Source organism: Aspergillus nomiae (genome assembly GCF_001204775.2).
Source record: "Aspergillus nomiae NRRL 13137 chromosome Unknown contig00106, whole genome shotgun sequence".
NCBI classification, from domain to species: Eukaryota; Fungi; Ascomycota; class Eurotiomycetes; order Eurotiales; family Aspergillaceae; genus Aspergillus; species Aspergillus nomiae.
Genome location: NW_015378161.1, coordinates 59,180 through 78,801, shown reverse-complemented (window position 1 = coordinate 78,801; position 19,622 = coordinate 59,180). Strand labels below are relative to the sequence as shown.

The window sequence follows — 19,622 nt, the reverse complement described above, 5'->3', positions numbered from 1 at the left end:
AGGGCCTTGCATTGACTAGGTATCAGAAGACCATAACAAACGGAGCATATACCTTGACAGCGGTTCTTCGAAACATTGATTCATTCCCCTTTTTTATTTGGAACAGGTATAGGGCGTTGCCTTAGGCAGCATCCCACTCCGGCACTAACCTGGAGTCGGTAAGCGGGTGATATCAGACCGGAAGTCGACTTCATCCCGCACTACATTTATGCGGCGGTAAATCTCGCTCCTCTGCTACCTCATCTCCCTGCATCCACGTCCCGCTGAAGATGTCCTTCTTCGGCTTTGATACGACCCTCCCGAGGGATCGAGCCCCCGGGGGTGGACAGAGGGGTATTTTTGATACTCCTGACCCGTTTGCCGAAGTCGCTCGCGCCAGGTTGGAGGGACATCATGACAATGATGATGATGTGTAAGACTGCCCATCTCGATGTCGCCTTCAGCCGACCAGAGGATCCGTGCAGCGAACTTGATATACTGACTGATGGTTTCTTGATCGGTCTGCAGAATTGATTTCGAGGATACGTATGATGGTCTGGGAGATCAACTCGACGACGATCAGGATGCGTTCAACGACGACACGTTCGGCGGGGACATGGGCACTAGCGCCGTCGGTAAGGACTTTGACTTCTTCGGAAAGACCGCTCAGGTTGCCGATGTCATTGGAGAGGAACAAGTCCGCTACAGCCTACAAAAGCCCCAGGCTCCTACTGCCGCCCCTGTCGCCGAGGTCCCCGTTGCAACAAGTACCGTGGCCCAGAAGCCCAAGCGCACCGGATACGAGAAGTATTCAGATCCGGATTATATTCCGGATCTTCAGGCCAAATCCAGCGTTTGGGGTCTACAGAAGAAGCCCGAGCCCGCGCCCGCGGTTCACCCGGTAGTCCAGCCGGTGGTTCAGCCGATGGTGCAGGCCAGGAAGATGCTCAGCCTGGAGGAAGTGGAAGCGCAGTTGCGTCACCAGGGCCCCGGGCCTGCCCCGGGTTTACCCCCAGTTTCTCTCCCCCACTCAATGGCAGAGGCACTCCATCATCTGCAGCGACCTCAGCAAATCCCTGGGTTTCCGGAAGGCTTCTCCCAGCTGCCTCCTGAATTCCTGCAGGCGCAGTTTGCTAAAGGTGTCCCACCTGCGCAGATGCTGCACCACCCATCGATGGTCCCTGAGCCATATCCTCCCCCCAACTTGCCATTGCATCTTCTGCAGAATGCCAATCTTCCTCCTCAGCACATGGTACACCCTCAGCATCAAGCTCCCCCACGCGGGCAGCGGACCCAGCCGCAGCAACAACAGCAGCAGCAACAGCAGCAACAGCAGCAACAACAGGCGCCGCCACCGATGCCCCAGAATGTGCCTCAGGGTCCCAGGGGAACGAATAGCAATCTGCCGTTGATCACGAACCCTCAGCAACTGATGCAGCTGACGGAAGAGCAGCGTGTAGCGTACTTGATGGAAGATGCAAAGCGCGCGAAACGCAACCACAAGATCTTCCTTCTCTCCAAGGGCAATGGGCTGATGACCCCCCAAGATAAGAACTTTATCACACGGATTCAGCTCCAGCAACTAGTAGCAGCTGCAGGTAACGTCGCAGACGCGGATTCGGAAGCTGTCTTGGCCGAGGACTTCTATTATCAAGTTTACAGCCAGATCCGAGGCGCACCCAGACAGCACCCGCATCAGCCACTTGGTCATTTTGCGCAAACATACCTTCTCCAGACGGGCAATCGGCTCGGCGGTCATGGATCCCGACGTCAGGCACAAAGTGCAGATAACCATATGCAGAGAATGCAGCAACAGGTCCAACGCGCAGTTGAAGCCGCCAAAGCCAAACCGAAGAACAAGCAACTTATCATCGAAGGAAGCTTGGGCAAGATCTCTTTTAGTAATGCGAAGACGCCCAAACCAATGCTCAATATCAAGCGCCCTGAGACTTCTGAGGGAGCCAAGGCGGTTAAGAAGCCACACACCGACCTCAGTCTGAGTGACCGGAAATCTATCTTGACCAATATCGAGAACGTATACGGCACATTGATGGAGTTAGAGGATATGGAGCGCACAATGCCTCCACCACCGAATGAAGAAGATGCGGAGGCAATCCAAGAACACATGGAATGGCGACAGAAGGTTCGCTCTCTCAATCAGAAGTTGTGGCAGGCGCTCAAGGTTATGGAGCCCATTGTTCCCAACACGAACACTCCACACCCCTTCATTGCATTCCTTTCGTACCCTAAGGGCAAAAAGGCCATTCCACGCATCTTCCGTCATATTGATCAGGAGCAGCGGGTTACCATCCTTACTATGATTGTTGTGCATCTGGATAGCTTGGACGTGGTTCGGCAGGGACAGCCGGCGCCTGGTGAATCACAGCCTTCTCTAGCCGTGAGGGAAGCCATCGATCTCTTCTCGCAAGCGGTCATGCCTAGTCTTCTGGGTTACGTTAACGAAGCCCCGTTCAACATCATTATTGGTCTCTTGGGCCTGGTCATCGCGCAAACTCATGTACACATGGTCGCCAAGACTCGTATTGGGCTGGGTATCTTGACCATGCTTCTCAGCCGTGCCGAGATCGTGAAGGAAGCCGGACAGGCCGCCGAACGGGACTGGCAACAGTGGGTGGACAAGTTCAACGTCTTGTTTGATACCCTTGAACCTACTTTTGGAGACATCTTCCCTGGCTCTATCAATGCAGGCGACGATATGTATGTGTGGCAATTCTTGGCTGCGGTCGGTATTGGAGCTAGCCCCGAGCAACAACAGCGCTTGGTCATCGCAGTGAAGTAAGTCAACTCTTGTCGAATTCTACCCAATAGCCTCTGTCCTACTTGCGTGTATAGAATCCTCCAGGGAGCAATGCTAACAGTACTATAGGGATCGTGTCATGGAAACAGTGGCATATAGCAAGACTCTTCCTGCGGACATGGCTAGCCAACGACTTGGAAATGTCAACCTCTTCATGCGTGCCATTGGTCTCGACGTTGAACTTCTCGGCTAGAGGGAACATATCCCTGCATACCTATCAACCATGGAGCGCTAGTGCTTCTAGGGCACATCAGAGACACGACTCGATGCGAAAGAAGGCATATCGTTGAAAGTCATCAACCGGTGCTTGAGCCAGCCTGGGTGGGACTCTGTCAACTCAGACGTGAGCTCCTACCACGGGTTTTCCATTCGTAGCTTGTGGACTCGGATTGGAGGAGTGGATGACCGGTCGAAGGAAGATTTACCCTTTGGCTGAAAAACCGAAGGACCATGACGCCGTTTGGTCAAATGAAGGACGTGAAAGGACTACGGCCAAATAAATGGCAATTTGATGACACTAGTAATTGTGAGCGAAAGGGCATTCGACGACAGGATGTTCTTAGATGAAATTATCTCTACGGTCTATCGCGGCAATGCCGGATATCCATTTTTGTTTTTATTCTTTGAATGTATATTTCTTTTTCAGTCCAACCCCATATCAGCAGACAAAAAAAGGGTAAAAGTTCGAATGCAAGCCTTGAGCGGTGCCATCGTCAGAAAGCCGAAGAAGTCACTCGGGTAATACCTAGCATCTATGATAGTATGAGAGGTGGGATTGTGAATGTGTTCTAAGAATGATGTCTTGAAAAGTGTGCGGTCTAAGTATGTAATGTAGTGTTTCGGAGTGATTTGAGGATATAGAGTGTCTATAAATCTATCTATACTATAGTGGAGGATGGCATAAGGACTAGTGGATGAATAACTTCATGTCGTTGCTGAACCGGAACCGACAGGATCTGAAAATGTCTCACCTTCTCTAATATTGACAACATTTTCTAGGCAAGGTCCAGGACGAACAGATCGGTCAACACTCGGCGCGAACCTCGAATTTCAATACCTTATAATTGACTGATATTAACCGGATGGACCCTTGGATCACTTCGTATGGGCCAGTTTAGTCCACCGACAGAGTGGAACTTGACCCGCTCGGCGTTGAACCACTGGATAAAAGAGAGGAGAGGTCCAGAAACATCTGGCCGATAGGTTTCCTTCGGATTCGCTCGTTCCATCTTCGAAGAACTCCAGAACCCAGATGCCAGATATTATCCGACAAGGCAACCCGATAGCCTTGCCGAATGGCCCGTTCTTAACCGGGGAAGGCCCCTAATGTGTTGTTGCCGTGCCCGATCGAATGATGCCGAGTGAACACCAGATGGGGTGATATGGGGTGACGCTCAGCTTTCCCATAGGGTTCGATTGACGCATGGGCGGTCTCACGGCTTACCGGAGTTTGTTCGATGTGTAGACTCTGCGACTAAACCTATTTTACGTATACGCAAGTATAATTAAGGACATGGGGCCTGCCCGTCAGTGGAAGGTGGGATGAATAGGCGGGTGGATGTAAGCACGTGTGGAAAATAAACGGTACGCACGCCATACCACCTGTAAAATTGAAGGGTCGATCGTCACCCAAGAAGGTTGTTAGAGCTTGAAGATGAATTACGTGGTGCTTGGGGACTCGACCGCAGATCGTCCAGGAAGGCAAATTAAAGATGATCAATAGGGGGGTTTTCATTAGATGAAAGAATTTCAGAAAAGAGAAAAATTTCATCCATTGGGCACTCCCTAAAACACATTTGATACTGTCTATAGGGATGAAGAGCACGGAGTATGTACATACAATATAGGTAGAGGAGAGAAAGAGAGACTGACCAAAATTACATGTTGCGGTACCTTACGGACGGTGAACCTGATGCGTCCTCTGAAGTAAGTTGAGAAATGAAATCCACCCGAACGCATGCCCCTCCGCAATTGTCCTCCTCCCCCACCAATCCCGATTGCGGTGCCCCTTAAATATCCCGTGGCTGCCAGCGCTCGTCGTGTTTGTGTTTCTTTCTTTTCCTTCTTTTCCTCTCCAGACAATCCTTCCACTCTAATCACTCTTTCTACCTGCTTCTACTCTTGTCTTCATTCGCATCTGTCATCATGCCTTCCGGTTCGGTTCTTGTCACTGGGTAAGCTACCGCACCTTGATCGGGATAGTATACCCCACCATAGGCTCAATGTACTGACGGCGCAATCATACAGTGGAACGGGCTACATTGGCTCTTTCACCGCCCTTGCTCTCCTTGAGGCTGGCTACAAGGTCGTCGTCGCTGACAACCTCTACAACTCCTCCGCCGAGGCTCTTCGCCGCATTGAGTTGATCTCCGGCAAGAAAGCTGAGTTCGCTAAGGTCGATGTCACCGACGAGGGCGCTTTCGACAAGGTTTTCGAGGCTCACCCCGACATTGACAGCGTCATTCACTTCGCTGCCCTGAAGGTGTGCTTGTCCAATGCCACGTATTTACCCCGCTTACTTACACCTGCGCTTGGGAATGTAGGCCGTCGGCGAGTCTGGTGAGAAGCCTCTGGACTACTATCATGTCAACGTTTACGGAACTCTCAACCTCCTGCGCTCCATGGTCCGCCACAATGTCTACAACATTGTCTTCTCCAGCTCGGCCACCGTCTATGGTGATGCCACCCGCTTCCCCAACATGATCCCCATCCCCGAGGAGTGCCCTTTGGGCCCCACCAACCCTTACGGTAACACCAAATTTGCCATCGAGAACGCCATCATCGATGTCATCACGCCCAGCGTAACAACGCCGCCAAGGCCGGAAACCAGGAAGAGAGCCAGAAGTGGAACGGTGCTCTGCTGCGTTACTTCAACCCCGCTGGTGCTCACCCCAGTGGCATCATGGGTGAGGATCCTCAGGGTGTTCCTTACAACCTGCTGCCCCTTCTTGCCCAGGTTGCTACTGGCAAGCGCGAGAAGCTCCTCGTCTTCGGTGATGGTAAGTGTCTCTATTACCCTTCAGATCCAGAAGAAAACCGTCATGACTGACTTGTGTGATATTAGACTACAAGTCCCATGATGGCACTGCCATCCGTGACTACATTCACATCCTCGACCTTGCTGATGGTCACCTGAAGGCTCTTAACTACCTGCGCTCGAACAACCCCGGTGTCCGTGCCTGGAACTTGGGTACCGGCAGGGGCAGCACTGTCTACGAGATGATTCGTTCCTTCTCCGCCGCTGTTGGTCGCGATCTCCCCTACGAGGTTGCTCCCCGCCGTGCTGGTGACGTCCTTAACCTCACCGCCAACCCCACCCGCGCCAACAATGAGCTTGGCTGGAAGGCTGAGCGCACTCTCGAGCAGGCTTGCGAGGACCTCTGGCGCTGGACCAAGAACAACCCTCAGGGCTACCGCCAGGAGCCCCCTGCTGAGCTGCTGGAACAGCTGAAGAAATAAATTACTTTAATCTATGGAAATGATCTACCGGTGGATGCTAGGATCTATGATACGAAGGTGGATGGACCAACGAAGTCGCCCCTCGAATAGACACAAAAGCCCTGTAGATTGGATGACACGAATTTCTTTTCTTGTTTCTTTTGTTGAGCCACATATATCAGTGCTTAACTGAATAATTTGCTATTATGTGCTTCTGCATGATTTCAAAAACACATCACAAGTACAGTCATAGATATAGAAGGCATGAAAATTACAGATTGCATTGCTTTTTGAAGCTCTATCAATTCTTTTGTTTCAACCAATTTTAGTGTACAGTCTATTTGTTAGCTTTCCGGCTCCTTCGCGATCCTGGGGTCTGCTCTTTTGGTGCAGGCTTAGAACTGGAAGAGCCATTCTTCTTCTGGTTTTCCTTCTCCTGTTGCTCCTTGTTGGCCAGTGCCCTTTTCACGGCACTTTCCTTCTCCTTGAGTTCAATTTGCGCTTCGCTGAATTGCCACAGCAGTTTCCCAGCCTCTTCATCCTTGATATCTTTGCGAGCGAAATCCACCTCCTGACACTCCTTGACCATCCATCCACCGGTGCCACGGCCGTATCTGGCCTCCATAGCAGCGTACAGAATACTCTGGGCGCCCTGCTGCGGTGACTTCAGGACCAACCACCATAGAGGCCAGGTGATGAGATAAAGAAGCAGCCCCCAAAGCGACCCACCCGTCAACCAGCGGCGGGTACCCGGAGTGCGGCTAAAGCCAGGGTCAACAACAATCACACGCGTACACGGAGGCATCTTATCGGGACGCTCATAAGCATTCAAATGTTTCTGAAAGGACTGGGCGAAAGACATCAACGCAAGCTTGCTCGCTCCGAAAAGGTTGGGTTTGGATTTCTTCGACCCAGCCCCTGCCTTTTTTACATTCTTCCCATTTTTCGTTCCCCGTGGCTCGTTGGTGTCAGGTGTACAAGCTGCCTCTATCTGCTTAGGGTCGATTTTGGCACCAATGTAGCTCGAACATGTCGTGAAAATGACCCGCACGTCACGGTGGGGTGGCTGGGCCCGCAGCGCCGGGCTGAGGATGCTCAACAAGTGGAAATTGGCGAGGTAGTTGACCTGCCATTCTTCGTCGATTCCATCTACGGTCAGCTTTCGGCTGGCGGATGAAGGCGCGGCCGTGTTTCCACACAGGATGATCATGTCCAGTCGGCGTGGGGGGACGTTATCGATCCATTTCGTCGCGAACGTGCGGATTGAGTGCAGTGAGGACAAATCCACCTGCTCGGCGTAGATGAGTTGATTCTTCGTTGATTTTCGGAGATCCTCGATGTAGTCAACCAGGAAGACGTCCGAGGGAGCATGCTGTGTGAGGAGGATGACCTGGGCACCGCGCGAGGCAAGTTCGTGGACGACGCTGGCTCCTATCCCTGATGTTCCGCCCTAGAGAAACCTGTATTAGATTTTCCGCCTCCATTCCAACAGAAGCCAGCCAAAACACATAGAGCATACCGTAACCATCACAACCTTAGAATGCATCAACCGCTCCGATCCATTTCGGGCACCCCCGAAATAATACTTCAAAGCAGCAACCAACAGGACCCACGGCACGATCTTCAAAACTGTCCACGCATAAGGGATAGAGGAGATACCCTCCTGGAAACCCTGAGCAATCAAGGGAATAGGCATTGTGCGATGGTCAAATCCGCATCCAAACAAACAAGGGCAGGTACCGAACAAGTGGGAAGGAACAATCCAATTATGGACAGAAAGGCTGCTACTAAACATAGGATCAACTGCAGGGCCCAGACCACAAATAAGCTCACCGCCCAGTCTACCGCCATCTGCTTCGTCAGCGGGCATGGACCCACTTAGCTAGTGCGTCGATAAATTAGAATAACGGCCGCAAACAATTAAGTCATGGAATTCAGGACATCGACCTCCCCCGAAACAAGACATGACCTCCAACGAAGCCACCGACGAAGATTACTTCCTCCCGGTAGAAAGCCAACGGCCCTTCGGCGCCGGAATCCGTCGCAAGAAAGTCCAGTTCGTGCGGTCTTCGGAACATGAGCTTAATACTACCTCTACGCCGGCAGCGCAACCTGCCTCCTCGGGAACCAGTATAGCGAATACGTATCTGTCGATTGTTATGCCGAAAGAGAAACAGGTTTCGGAGCCTGGTACGCCCGTTGGGCGTGTGTCTGGGGACGTGGGAAACTGTGATGCGGAGGTGCAGTCGGCCCCGGCTTCGCCTTCTGCCGCTCCTCGCTGCGACGTATGTAATCTTCCGATTGACGGGGATGAGTCGGCACATGGGGCTGTGATGGCGGGTGACCGGCCGCATGAGGCGTCGCTGGCGCATCAGGTGTGCCTATCGCATTCGCATCCGCCGTCGCATTTGGATCGGACGAGGCAGGGGTTGAGGTATTTGGCTGCTTATGGGTGGGATCCAGATAGCCGGTTGGGATTGGGGGTTTCTGGGCGAGAGGGGATTCGGGAGCCGTTGAAGGGGCGCTTGAAGGTTGATACTGTTGGTTTGGGGGCTGAGGGTGATGATGAGGCGAAGGGGGGTGGTAAGGGTAAGAGTCGGGTGGTTGAGAGGCCGGCTAAGGTGCAGAAATTGAATGCAAAGGAGGTAAGGAAGGGATACTTGGATGCCAGGAAGAGGGGGGAGAAGTTGCGGGAACAGTTTTTCCAAAGTGATGACGTTTTGAAGTATCTTGGGCAGTAGCGGTTAGGATGGGTTTGGCGTTTGGCGTGATTCAAAGATACCCTTTTATATTTATATCTTTTTCTTTACATAGATATGCTGGATTTAAACGCTGGAGAGTATGCTTCAGAGGGTACATGCATTAACTACATACAGGGACAGAAGATTATATCAAAAAGAAGACAGAACAGGATACAAGAAAATATCCATTTAGCGCCGTGGCGCCTTCGGTGCTCAAATAAAACCCGAGAGATTGGTATCACAGACGCTGTAGTAGAAAGACATAGGTATAGGCTTCAAACGGCTATAGCCGCCGGTAGTCAAGGAGTAATATTCTCCTTGAAGTAATTCTGAGAGAAACTGAAGGCACTATGATCGCCTGAAGAAGTGATGCTTCTTTTCCTTCTTCTCCTTATGTGGCTTTGCATTGCTAGGTGCAGGTGCTGCACCATTCTGAGAATTGGACCCCAGGGACATGGCCCCCATAGCGGCCGAAGGAGGCGCCGGAGGGTTGAGCTTCGGGGCTGGGACCTTCTTAGGCACTGGTTGAGGCTGAGGTGGAGGATCTCTTTCGAACAAATGGGCCGGTGCCGTTGGTTTTGGCCGTTCGGCTGGGATGTCTAGGCGTCTTCTGTCGGCACTGAGATCCCCAAGCTGCTTCAGGAACAAACCAGGGCTCAGCATATGTGACGTTGCAAGGAAAACATCCTTGTTAAACGCTTGAGAGACCTCGTAGCAGGAACGAGCTTCGCCATAAGTTGCACCACCAGCCATGAAGACAATGATGCGTTGTCGGGGCTGCTCTGTGGCTGAACGGGTCCGAGCCCAAGTCGGTTTGGCGCTCCGCAGAGAGGCTTGTGAGAGGGTATCCTGGGGCCCTCCCATGCCCTCTGCCTCAGTATTTGGTCGAGTGGGAGGAAAAACCGCTGGGTCCAAAGTTCCTCGAACCAACTCCTCGAGCATCAACTTCATGTTCAGTTCATATCTTGACAAACTAGTTTCATCAGATTCTGCGGGCGATGGAGGCTTTCTGTGGAACAGCGGCTGGACAGGTGGCTTCTCATCTTTCAACTGCTTCTCTACTCTGGAACCAAGTAAATCCAGGTTGGAGATAACGTCACCATCTTGCGGTGGAAGTTGAGCGTGCGCCATAAGCTTCCTGATATCTCCAGGAAGAATCCCACCTCTGTACATGATGTAGAGAAGTAGAAGCCGAAGTCTATCCTGATGGTCCACTGCATCATCATCAAGTAGCTGAACGAGCTGTGAAGCCAAGTTCTTCGCCTTTTTGTAGTTCTCGTCTAGCCCGGTCGACAAGCATTGTTCAACGGAGCTTACCTCCAATAGCTTGTGCTCCTGAAAGTGTTTCATGCATTCTTGCGCCATGTTAAGATGGAGCGTATATGCATCCCTACCCTGTTGGAACTCTGTGAGACCAGCTAACATGTCTTTGATTGTGTTCACGTTGGCTTTGTCATTTCTATTGGAAAATTAGCAAAGGAGATCCACGGCTACGGGATCTCACGACAGCGAGGACTCACTCTTCAGCGAATTGAGGGTTGGCTGCCCGAAATTTGGCAAAGTCTTCACCCAACTTTCCAAGCACATCCTTCATATGAAGATGTCTGTAGTCAACCCAGACGTTATCATTCTCGGAGATCTCCATCTCCTTAAGTTCTTCATTATGGCTACCTTCGTTTATAATTGTTTTGTAAGTGACCTTGTCCCCGTCTTTTATCGGTAGCAAGTCATGCACCATAGATTGGTACGTAAATTCGTGGATAAGTGGAGCAACAATGTCCATAGAGCGATCCACCACCAGAAGCACGCCTCGAGGTCTCTGGGAAGGGGGCGGGAAGTCCTTTTGAAAGTGGGCAAATTGATCTAGCTCATTTTGTATAAATCGGGCAAGGTGCGAGCACATAACACTAGCTTCGTGGGTTGGCGCTCTAGGCTTGTAGTATCGAATCACGGGGTACTCTCCTAAGCTCGCACAAAGAGATACAATCTGGAGTTCCGGTCAGTGGTCGACTCGAATGACACCACATCAAAAAATATATATAATAAATAAAAGTATCGTACCTTCTGTGCCAGCCCTTCCAGATGGCCGCGAATCAAGTGGTTGCAACCAGGGTGAAACAACACGGGAAAACTCCACGGATCTCGGAACGTGACAAGACGCGATTCCCTCGGAAAGTAGTCGGCACTCATAACGCGGAAGCTAGCAATTTGTTCTTGGGCTATTTGAGATCGCTCGAGTCTAGTGCGCTGTTGGGGGTCGAGATCTATAGGCGAGGTTAGGACTCAACTCGCGGGCGTAGAAAAGGGGTTGTGACCGACATGACGTCCAAACCAACCAGCCTTTTTGTATCGCTTTCGCTCAAAGTCGGCCATTAGGCAATCGACGATATGTGACTGGGGCGATAGGATATACAGCGCATCCATAGGGTTGGATTTCCGCTTTTCCTCGATCTGCTCGACATCTTGCAAGAAAGATCATTAGCCGATGCGATTCTATTATCGATCAAAATACTCGGCTTACTGGTAACATTGAGATTGAGAATGTCATCCTCGCTCACAGCATTATCAATTAATTTCCGACTGGTCTCATCCACAACCAGGACTTTCCACTGCACGTCACCACCATTAGTTCCGCGTCTACTAAGAGGAGGGGTCTCGGCACACCTCATTCCCTGCCGTATACCGGATTGTATTGAGAATAACTATACGACACAGTTTAGTTAGTACAAGAAATGAGTGATTAGTTGAATATATCAAATATGGAAAGACTCACTTTCGCGTTGAATATTGAGTATAGAGGAGTTCATCTTGGCTGGCCGGCAGCCCTCTAGCTGTAGGTTAGTTTGATGTCGCGCACTTGAGATCAATAAGACTACAGCCTAAGAGCAGCTGGTTTGGGGAGAACAATAAGGAGAAGCAGGCGACAGGTAAGAGAGTCCAATCAGGGGGTGGAGGGGTTGGGAATGGAAGTGAGTTCTCTCTTTATGAAACGTAACTGTTACTAGAGACCCTCTCCCAAGTGTCCCCACCATTTAATCCATCATAGATTGCGGCGGATCGGCAGCATTCATGCGGTGTGGCGCCGGCACGCTTTCGGCCTTCCCTTATCGGGATATTATCCCTGCTGCTTTAACAGTGACAGTGGGTGCTAACGGTGCCGGACTATGACCAAGGCGCGATTATGACTAAGGCGGCAGTGGCTACATACTAAAACTAGAAGATAAGTCTTCATTTGGTTGAATACACTCAATTTGCCGATGTCATTGGTACTCTTTCAAAATGATATTTTAAAATTTTCAGCCCAACCTGTCGTCTGTCGTTAGATGCATTGCACGAGTTTGGTCGCAGGTTCCCCTGCTAGCTCCATGCACCATTATATGCAGCTTTTCCGCGTTACAAAATCTGCAACAACTTAATTCTTTCTTCGCGAATCGTCCTCGGCGCCTTTCGAACGCGCTACCTATTTGGAACCCGCCTACTCGCTTAAGGAATGCAGTCATGGGCGAGTAGAGGCAGCCATTGCCTGTCATGCGCTATACGACCCTTTTTTCGTTTAGAGATACGAACATTTTCCACCACATCAGCGCTTCAGAGGTCGAAACGGTTGCAAAAGTCAAAGAAAGCACAAGAGGCCACACAGACGAAGCCTGACAAAGTATTTTTCCCGTTGGCTCCTTTTTGATGATTTGTGTACTAATAGTTTATCTTCCTGAGTAGTCTCCAGCTAGACCTTCCCTCCGTTCAGCTACGAGGAATTCAAGGCAGAATGTCACCGCACCCGACTTCTCAATTATCGTGGCGAACCTGCTGAAGGAACTCAAGAAGGAATTATCACAGAGCTCTGAGTCGGCGTTGGATGGATGGCAGAGATTTGAGCGATATGTGATGAACGCATGCAAGTTGGAGGACCGAGCAACTAGTGGAGGTTTCGGTACTCTACGGCAAGTGAAGACCACACTACAAAAGACGTACATTCAATCTGGCGTTCGAGGTCTAAAGAATGAGTTGGAGTATCTCCTATACGCTGAGGATGTCACTTCGAAATACTCGACGCCCAACCTAGAACAGCAGAAGAAAGTGGCGGATATGCGTTTTCCAGCAGAGTGGTATCCACAAGCGCGATCTATACAGCGGACAATACATCTGCACGTTGGGCCAACGAACTCGGGGAAAACATATCAGGCACTAAAAAAGCTCGAGGCTAGTAAAAGCGGCTTCTATGCTGGGCCACTAAGACTACTTGCGCAGGAGGTATACCATCGATTTCAGGCCAATGGAACCACGTGCAGTCTGGTCACTGGCGATGACGTCAAAATCCCAGAGGGCCAAGTCCCGACTATTGTTAGCAATACAGTTGAGATGGTCAATCTAGGGCAACCGTATGATGTAGGGGTCATTGATGAAATTCAAATGATTGGGGACTCCAAACGCGGATGGGCCTGGACTCGTGCTGTACTTGGCGCACGTGCCAAGGAGCTTCATCTCTGTGGTGAGCCAAGGGTTGTACCTCTGATACGAGAGCTAGCAGCTCTTACGGGAGATAAGCTCGAAATCCACCGATATGAGCGACTAAACCCTCTAAAGGTTATGGACCGAAGCCTGAGGGGCGACCTAAAGAGCTTGCAAAAGGGAGATTGCTTGGTCGCCTTTTCTCGTGTCGGAATTCATGCACTTAAAGCAGATATTGAAAAGGTCACTGGGAAGCGGGCGGCAATTGTGTATGGAAGCTTGCCAGCTGAAATTCGGACTCAGCAAGCCAGTCTTTTCAATGATCCAAATAACGAATACGATTATCTGGTCGCTAGTGATGCCATTGGTATGGGTCTAAATTTGTAAGTCTGCTGTTGTTCTACCATTCTACCATATATCCTAATCCATCTTTCTACAGGAGTTGCAAACGTATCATTTTCGAAACTCTTGTGAAGAGGGTGCCAGGCGGTCTTGTGAGGCTTTCCGTACCTGAAATCAAACAGATCGCAGGACGCGCTGGTCGTTACCGGTCGGCCGCTCAACAGCAGAAAAAAGGAAAACATGCTGAAAATGACGGGACAAATGTCGGTTATGTAACATCCCTGGAAGAGGTGGATCTTCCCTACATTCACCAGGCCATGGGAATCGAGCCCCCTCCAATCACTGCGGCTGGTGTGTTCCCTCCGGAGCCTATTTTCCAGAGGTTTGCTGCCTACTTCCCTCAGAGCATTCCGCTGGAATATATCATTAAACGTCTTATTGATGTTTCTCAAGTCCATCCTTTGTTCTTCATGTGCGACCCCCGGGGTCAGTTGGATAACGCTGAGGTTATAGATACTGTGAGTGGCTTGCGATTTGAAGACCAAATGACCTTTATGGCTGCGCCCATGCATACCCGGGACATCTCCTCGCGCGATGTTGCCTGTGCATTTGCGCAATGTGTCGCGGAGCACACAGGTGGTCGCTTGCTCGACATACCAGACTTGAATTTGGAGATTCTAGAAGAGCCCGTGTCTGGAAACAAGGAATATTTGCACGACTTGGAGATATTGCACAAATCTGTGATCTTGTACTCGTGGCTCAGTTTTCGATTCGGTGGAGTTTTCACAGACCGAACCCTTGCCGCCCACGTGAAGGAGCTAGTCGAAGAGAGAATGGTTAGGGCACTGACTGAGTTCTCTGCTAATAAGAAGCTGAGAAAGGACGCATCACTTCGTCGCCAGATCGCTTTGCAGAAGCAGATCCAGGACCATAAACGGTTGCTTGCTGAAGCAGATCTTGACGTTCTCGAAGAAGAGGGCGAAGAAACGGTTCCAATTGATCTCTCAGCTGACAACGACTCTCTAGAAAGGGTCAGTCCGGAGGCACAGGCTGCTTAGGATCTAATGCCTTTCGTATATCTCTTCTGTGGATTTCATTGGAACAAATCGGCATCTTCTCCACTCACTTCGCCCTAGTCGTCGCGATGGTAGCGAGAACGATACAAGTCAAACTTCACTCTATCCAGTTGAAGTTTGGCATTTAAAACTCTTAGAGGTCCGAAAAATAATCGGAGACTGCTGTTGTTTGGACGATAAGAATTAGGGGTTAATGTACCATACATATGTAAATTAGCTGTATATTATATCAGTGTATAGATCTACGTCTGGACGATTGAAGGTAAATATACTGTTCGGTACTTTTTGCTGCCTGACATGGCCCAGCTTTGAATCTAATTCTATTTCCACAGCATAAGGCAACTATTTCAAAATGACCTAATTCTGGTGTATCTTTTACTCCATGTATTTACCCGATCATCGCAGCAAATACTTACATGGTCGGCTCATATATATGTTAGTACTATAACCAACTTTGCTTCATTAAATTCCCCAGGTATTCAAGCAGTTCGACTTGACTTTGCTCCCAACTTGCCCCGATTTAGTGAGCCAAACAATCCTGAATTTCTGACAGTCTTTCTATTGTTATAGAAATTCAATAAAAGTATATGAATGGGTTAGTAGTAAATCCTGCACATAGTACGGAGTACATACATGAGGTTGGCTTATCTTATCAGTGGCGAGTGGTCCGCAATACGCCAGAACGATTTTCCGCGACAGTGAGCTTTCCCGATTCAAGCATTCAAAGATTGGCGAATCGCAACCTACAGACCAGAGAGGTGCGTGGCACACTCTTCGGCGGATAATTCACATATTCAAAAATTTACTTGGTTGGTTTTGATTGTCCACTGACTTGCGATCACTTTCGAAGCGCCAGTCATGGATGACCTCCAGTCTCTGGAGCTCTTTTCGCTCGTTTCGCGAATCACGAGCGAACTCCAGAACCACTTGGGCATTAATGACAAGACATTAGCGGAGTTCGTGATTGACCAGCATCTGAAATGCGGTTCGTTTTCGAAATTCAAGGAGTCCCTAGACGAGATGGGCGCGGAGTTCCCTCAGAGTTTGATGGAGAGTATTGACCGTCTAGTGCTCACTATGCACCCAAAATACAAGACGAAGAAGACGGATGGCGCCGACAAAGCAGAAGGGAATGACGATATGGATTTACTTGATGCACTCGAAAAAAAAGGCGCGCGTATTCAAAGGTCTAGCTGTTCCGGACAAAGCACCGCAGTGGGATGAAGACGACTATACGGATAGGAAAAATGCGGACGAAGGCGATGCCAAGGCCGATGCAATGGATGATACATTTGCGATGCTTGAAGGGCTAGCAGGAAAGGCTCGAGAAGAGAAGGGTCGCACAACAGGGGAGGACCGGAGTAGCAGGAAACGAAGCAGAAGCCCTGGTTATGAGGACTACGATCGTGGACGTCGGCGCAAGGACAAATATCGATCCCGCTCGAGGTCATATAGCCCCCCTCATCGCAAGAGAGATGACGACGTCGACGAATTCGGCCGTACGCGAAGCAAGTATTCCAGTCGGGATGAATATCGCGATGGCCACAGCGAGCGGCGGCGACGTCGGGATGACAGGGGCCAAGACGACCATTTTCGGAAACCACCCCCAATTGAGTTGGATGATGCCCCGATACTGTACAAGGTCTACGATGGACGTGTCACTGGTGTGAAGGATTTCGGAGCCTTCGTGAATCTCTTGGGCGTCAAAGGCAAGGTGGATGGCCTGGTACACGTCTCTGCGATGCAAGAAGGAGCGCGAGTAAATCACCCTTCGGATCTGGTCTCTAGAGGGCAGCCGGTCAAAGTCAAGGTTATCAGTATACAAGGATCTCGCATTGGACTTTCGATGAAGGAAGTTGACCAAGTGACTGGGCTTGATCTTATCCCACAACGCCGACTGGCATCTGGCGCCAATATGGAGCGGCTTGACGGGACCTCAGCAAATGAGCGATATGGCAACTTGAGCTCGGAAGTGCCTGTCATCGAGGATTCTGATGGAAGGCCTATGAAAAACAGGAAGCGCTTAACTTCACCGGAGAGGTGGGAAATTAGACAGCTGATTGCATCCGGTGTTGTGTCGGCGGCTGACTACCCCGATCTCGACGAGGAATACCATGCAACACTAACGGGTGAGGGCACCTTCGAGGAGGAGGAAGATATCGATATCGAAGTCCGAGATGAAGAGCCACCCTTTTTGGCCGGTCAAACTAAAATGTCCCTGGAGTTATCTCCTATCAGGGTTGTCAAGGCTCCCGATGGCTCTATGAACCGAGCAGCTATGGCGGGTACGAATTTGGCTAAAGAACGAAGGGATCTTCGTCAACAAGAGGCCCAGGATAAGGCTGCGGAGCAAGCTGCAGAGGTTGATCTTAATGCACAATGGCAAGATCCTATGGCCGCGCCAGAAGACCGGAAATTTGCGGCTGATCTTCGAACGGCCCAACAACCTAAAGCCGATGACGCTGTGCCTGAATGGAAAAGAGTTACAATGGGCAAAAATCAATCGCTCGGCAAACGAACATCGATGTCGATTAAGCAACAACGCGAAAGTCTGCCGGTTTTCAAGTTCCGGAAGCAACTTCTTGATGCTGTTCGTGACAACCAATTGTTAATTGTTGTTGGAGATACTGGATCCGGAAAGACCACACAGTTGACACAATACTTAGCTGAGGCCGGTTATGGAAATAATGGCATGATCGGGTGTACCCAACCAAGACGTGTGGCCGCAATGTCAGTCGCCAAACGTGTAGCTGAAGAAGTTGGCTGCAAGCTCGGTGCGGAGGTTGGATACACGATTCGTTTTGAAGACTGCACCAGCCCGGAGACACGAATCAAATACATGACTGATGGAATGCTTCAAAGAGAGGTCCTCTTAGACCCAGACTTGAAGAAGTACTCCGTCATCATGCTTGATGAGGCTCACGAGCGGACAATTGCTACAGACGTCCTATTTGGTTTGCTAAAAAAGACAATAAAGCGGAGGCCTGATCTTCGACTTATTGTTACGTCAGCTACGTTGGATGCAGAGAAGTTCTCTGAATATTTCAACGGTTGCCCCATTTTCTCGATTCCTGGACGTACATTCCCAGTCGAGATCATGTATTCAAAGGAGCCTGAGTCTGACTACCTAGATGCGGCTCTAATAACTGTCATGCAGATTCACTTAACGGAGCCTTCTGGTGATATTCTTGTTTTCCTGACGGGACAAGAAGAGATTGATACCTCATGTGAGATTTTGTACGAGCGAATGAAAGCGTTGGGTCCTTCTGTTCCAGAGCTTGTCATCCTTCCTGTCTACTCTGCTCTTCCCAGTGAGATGCAGAGTAGGATTTTTGAACCCGCACCACCAGGAGGTAGGAAGGTTATTATTGCAACCAATATTGCCGAAACATCCATCACCATTGACAACATCTACTATGTCATTGACCCCGGCTTCGTGAAGCAAAACGCTTACGATCCAAAACTTGGTATGGACTCCTTGGTGGTAACCCCTATCTCGCAAGCGCAAGCCAAACAACGAGCCGGCCGTGCTGGAAGAACAGGCCCAGGAAAGTGTTTCCGTTTGTATACTGAAGCAGCGTACCAATCGGAAATGTTACCAACCACAATTCCCGAGATTCAGCGTCAAAACCTTTCACATACTATTCTCATGCTTAAGGCTATGGGCATTAACGATTTGCTCCATTTCGACTTCATGGACCCTCCTCCGACAAACACCATGCTTACTGCTCTAGAGGAGCTTTATGCTTTGTCTGCACTCGATGATGAAGGCCTTTTGACTCGTTTGGGTAGGAAGATGGCAGACTTCCCTATGGAACCAGCACTTGCCAAGGTCCTCATTGCATCAGTCGACATGGGGTGCTCCGAGGAAATTCTCAGCATCGTTGCCATGCTCTCTATTCAGTCGGTCTTTTATAGACCTAAAGAAAAGCAGCAGCAGGCAGATCAAAAGAAAGCCAAGTTCCACGATCCACAAGGCGATCACTTGACCCTACTCAATGTGTACAATGGCTGGAAGAATTCGAAGTTCAACAATGCTTGGTGTTTCGAGAACTTCATCCAGGCGCGTCAGATCCGCCGTGCTCAAGACGTTCGCCAGCAGCTTCTTGGTATCATGGACCGGTACCATCACCGTATCGTCTCATGTGGAAGGAACACAACCAAAGTACGTCAAGCACTATGCACTGGGTTCTTCAGAAATGCAGCGCGTAAGGACCCCCAGGAAGGATACAAGACACTTGTTGAGGGTACACCCGTCTATATGCACCCCAGTTCTGCATTGTTCGGCAAGCCTGCTGAACACGTCATTTATCACACATTGGTCCTTACGACGAAGGAATACATGCATTGCACCACGGCTATTGAGCCCAAATGGCTGGTGGAGGCAGCCCCGACCTTCTTCAAGGTCGCTCCCACTGACCGCTTGTCGAAGCGTAAGAAGGCCGAGCGTATCCAACCCCTACACAACCGCTTTGCGGGTGAGGATGATTGGCGTCTATCTGCACAGAGGCGTCAAGGTAGAGGAGGCGGTGGAGGAACTTGGGGTTAACCTTGTACAACTTCTAATCTCATCATGTCATGTCCCCATTGTCTGGGTAACTACAACAGGTACCCTTCTACAGCAATACCCCGATTGAAGTATAATTTTTGTTGACTGCCCCCTCGCTGCGCTTGGTATTGAGAGCATACTAGGGTGTTTAACGTTGTATTCAGATAGTATAAAGCACAATACAGACGTTTTGTAAAAAACGACACTGTTCTAACAGAATCTTTTGCAAT

The 19,622-nt window shown here is 50.1% G+C and overlaps 7 protein-coding genes across 7 annotated transcripts; 5 read left to right on the top strand and 2 right to left on the bottom strand.

Moving 5' to 3' along the window:
* Positions 1–207: 207 nt before the first annotated feature.
* On the top strand, positions 208–2,990 carry ANOM_005654 (deadenylation-dependent mRNA-decapping factor PAT1; the record flags this gene model as incomplete). The annotated part of the gene is made up of 3 exons (XM_015550911.1): positions 208–412; positions 508–2,775; positions 2,867–2,990. Coding segments are annotated over 3 exons (2,541 nt in total), but the record flags the coding sequence as incomplete, so codon positions are not given.
* Positions 2,991–4,873: 1,883 nt separating this feature from the next.
* Positions 4,874–6,400, top strand: ANOM_005653 (NAD-dependent epimerase/dehydratase family protein; the record flags this gene model as incomplete). The annotated part of the gene is made up of 5 exons (XM_015550910.1): positions 4,874–4,971; positions 5,045–5,279; positions 5,341–5,598; positions 5,628–5,796; positions 5,862–6,400. Coding segments are annotated over 5 exons (1,122 nt in total), but the record flags the coding sequence as incomplete, so codon positions are not given.
* Positions 6,401–6,572: 172 nt separating this feature from the next.
* On the bottom strand, positions 6,573–7,931 carry ANOM_005652 (putative oxidoreductase; the record flags this gene model as incomplete). Its single annotated transcript, XM_015550909.1, has 2 exons — positions 6,573–7,685; positions 7,755–7,931. 2 exons carry the CDS (start codon positions 7,929–7,931, stop codon positions 6,573–6,575), a joined length of 1,290 nt encoding a protein of 429 aa, XP_015407603.1.
* Positions 7,932–8,199: 268 nt separating this feature from the next.
* On the top strand, positions 8,200–8,976 carry ANOM_005651 (putative G-patch domain protein; the record flags this gene model as incomplete). Its single annotated transcript, XM_015550908.1, has 1 exon — positions 8,200–8,976. The coding sequence occupies one exon, from the start codon at positions 8,200–8,202 to the stop codon at positions 8,974–8,976; it is 777 nt and encodes a 258-aa protein (XP_015407600.1).
* A 348-nt stretch (positions 8,977–9,324) lies between these two features.
* ANOM_005650 (Sec1 family protein) lies at positions 9,325–11,817 on the bottom strand (the record flags this gene model as incomplete). The annotated part of the gene is made up of 7 exons (XM_015550907.1): positions 11,750–11,817; positions 11,641–11,678; positions 11,498–11,585; positions 11,292–11,438; positions 11,038–11,240; positions 10,497–10,963; positions 9,325–10,435 (listed from the first exon to the last, which is right to left on the bottom strand). The coding sequence occupies exons 1-7, from the start codon at positions 11,781–11,783 to the stop codon at positions 9,325–9,327; spliced, it is 2,088 nt and encodes a 695-aa protein (XP_015407601.1). The 5' UTR covers positions 11,784–11,817.
* A 228-nt stretch (positions 11,818–12,045) lies between these two features.
* Positions 12,046–14,825, top strand: ANOM_005649 (ATP-dependent RNA helicase SUV3; the record flags this gene model as incomplete). The annotated part of the gene is made up of 3 exons (XM_015550906.1): positions 12,046–12,117; positions 12,694–13,808; positions 13,865–14,825. The coding sequence occupies 3 exons, from the start codon at positions 12,046–12,048 to the stop codon at positions 14,823–14,825; spliced, it is 2,148 nt and encodes a 715-aa protein (XP_015407614.1).
* Positions 14,826–15,701: 876 nt separating this feature from the next.
* Positions 15,702–19,392, top strand: ANOM_005648 (putative RNA helicase-like splicing factor (HRH1); the record flags this gene model as incomplete). The annotated part of the gene is made up of 2 exons (XM_015550905.1): positions 15,702–16,030; positions 16,086–19,392. The coding sequence occupies 2 exons, from the start codon at positions 15,702–15,704 to the stop codon at positions 19,390–19,392; spliced, it is 3,636 nt and encodes a 1,211-aa protein (XP_015407613.1).
* Between the last annotated feature and the right edge of the window lie 230 nt (positions 19,393–19,622).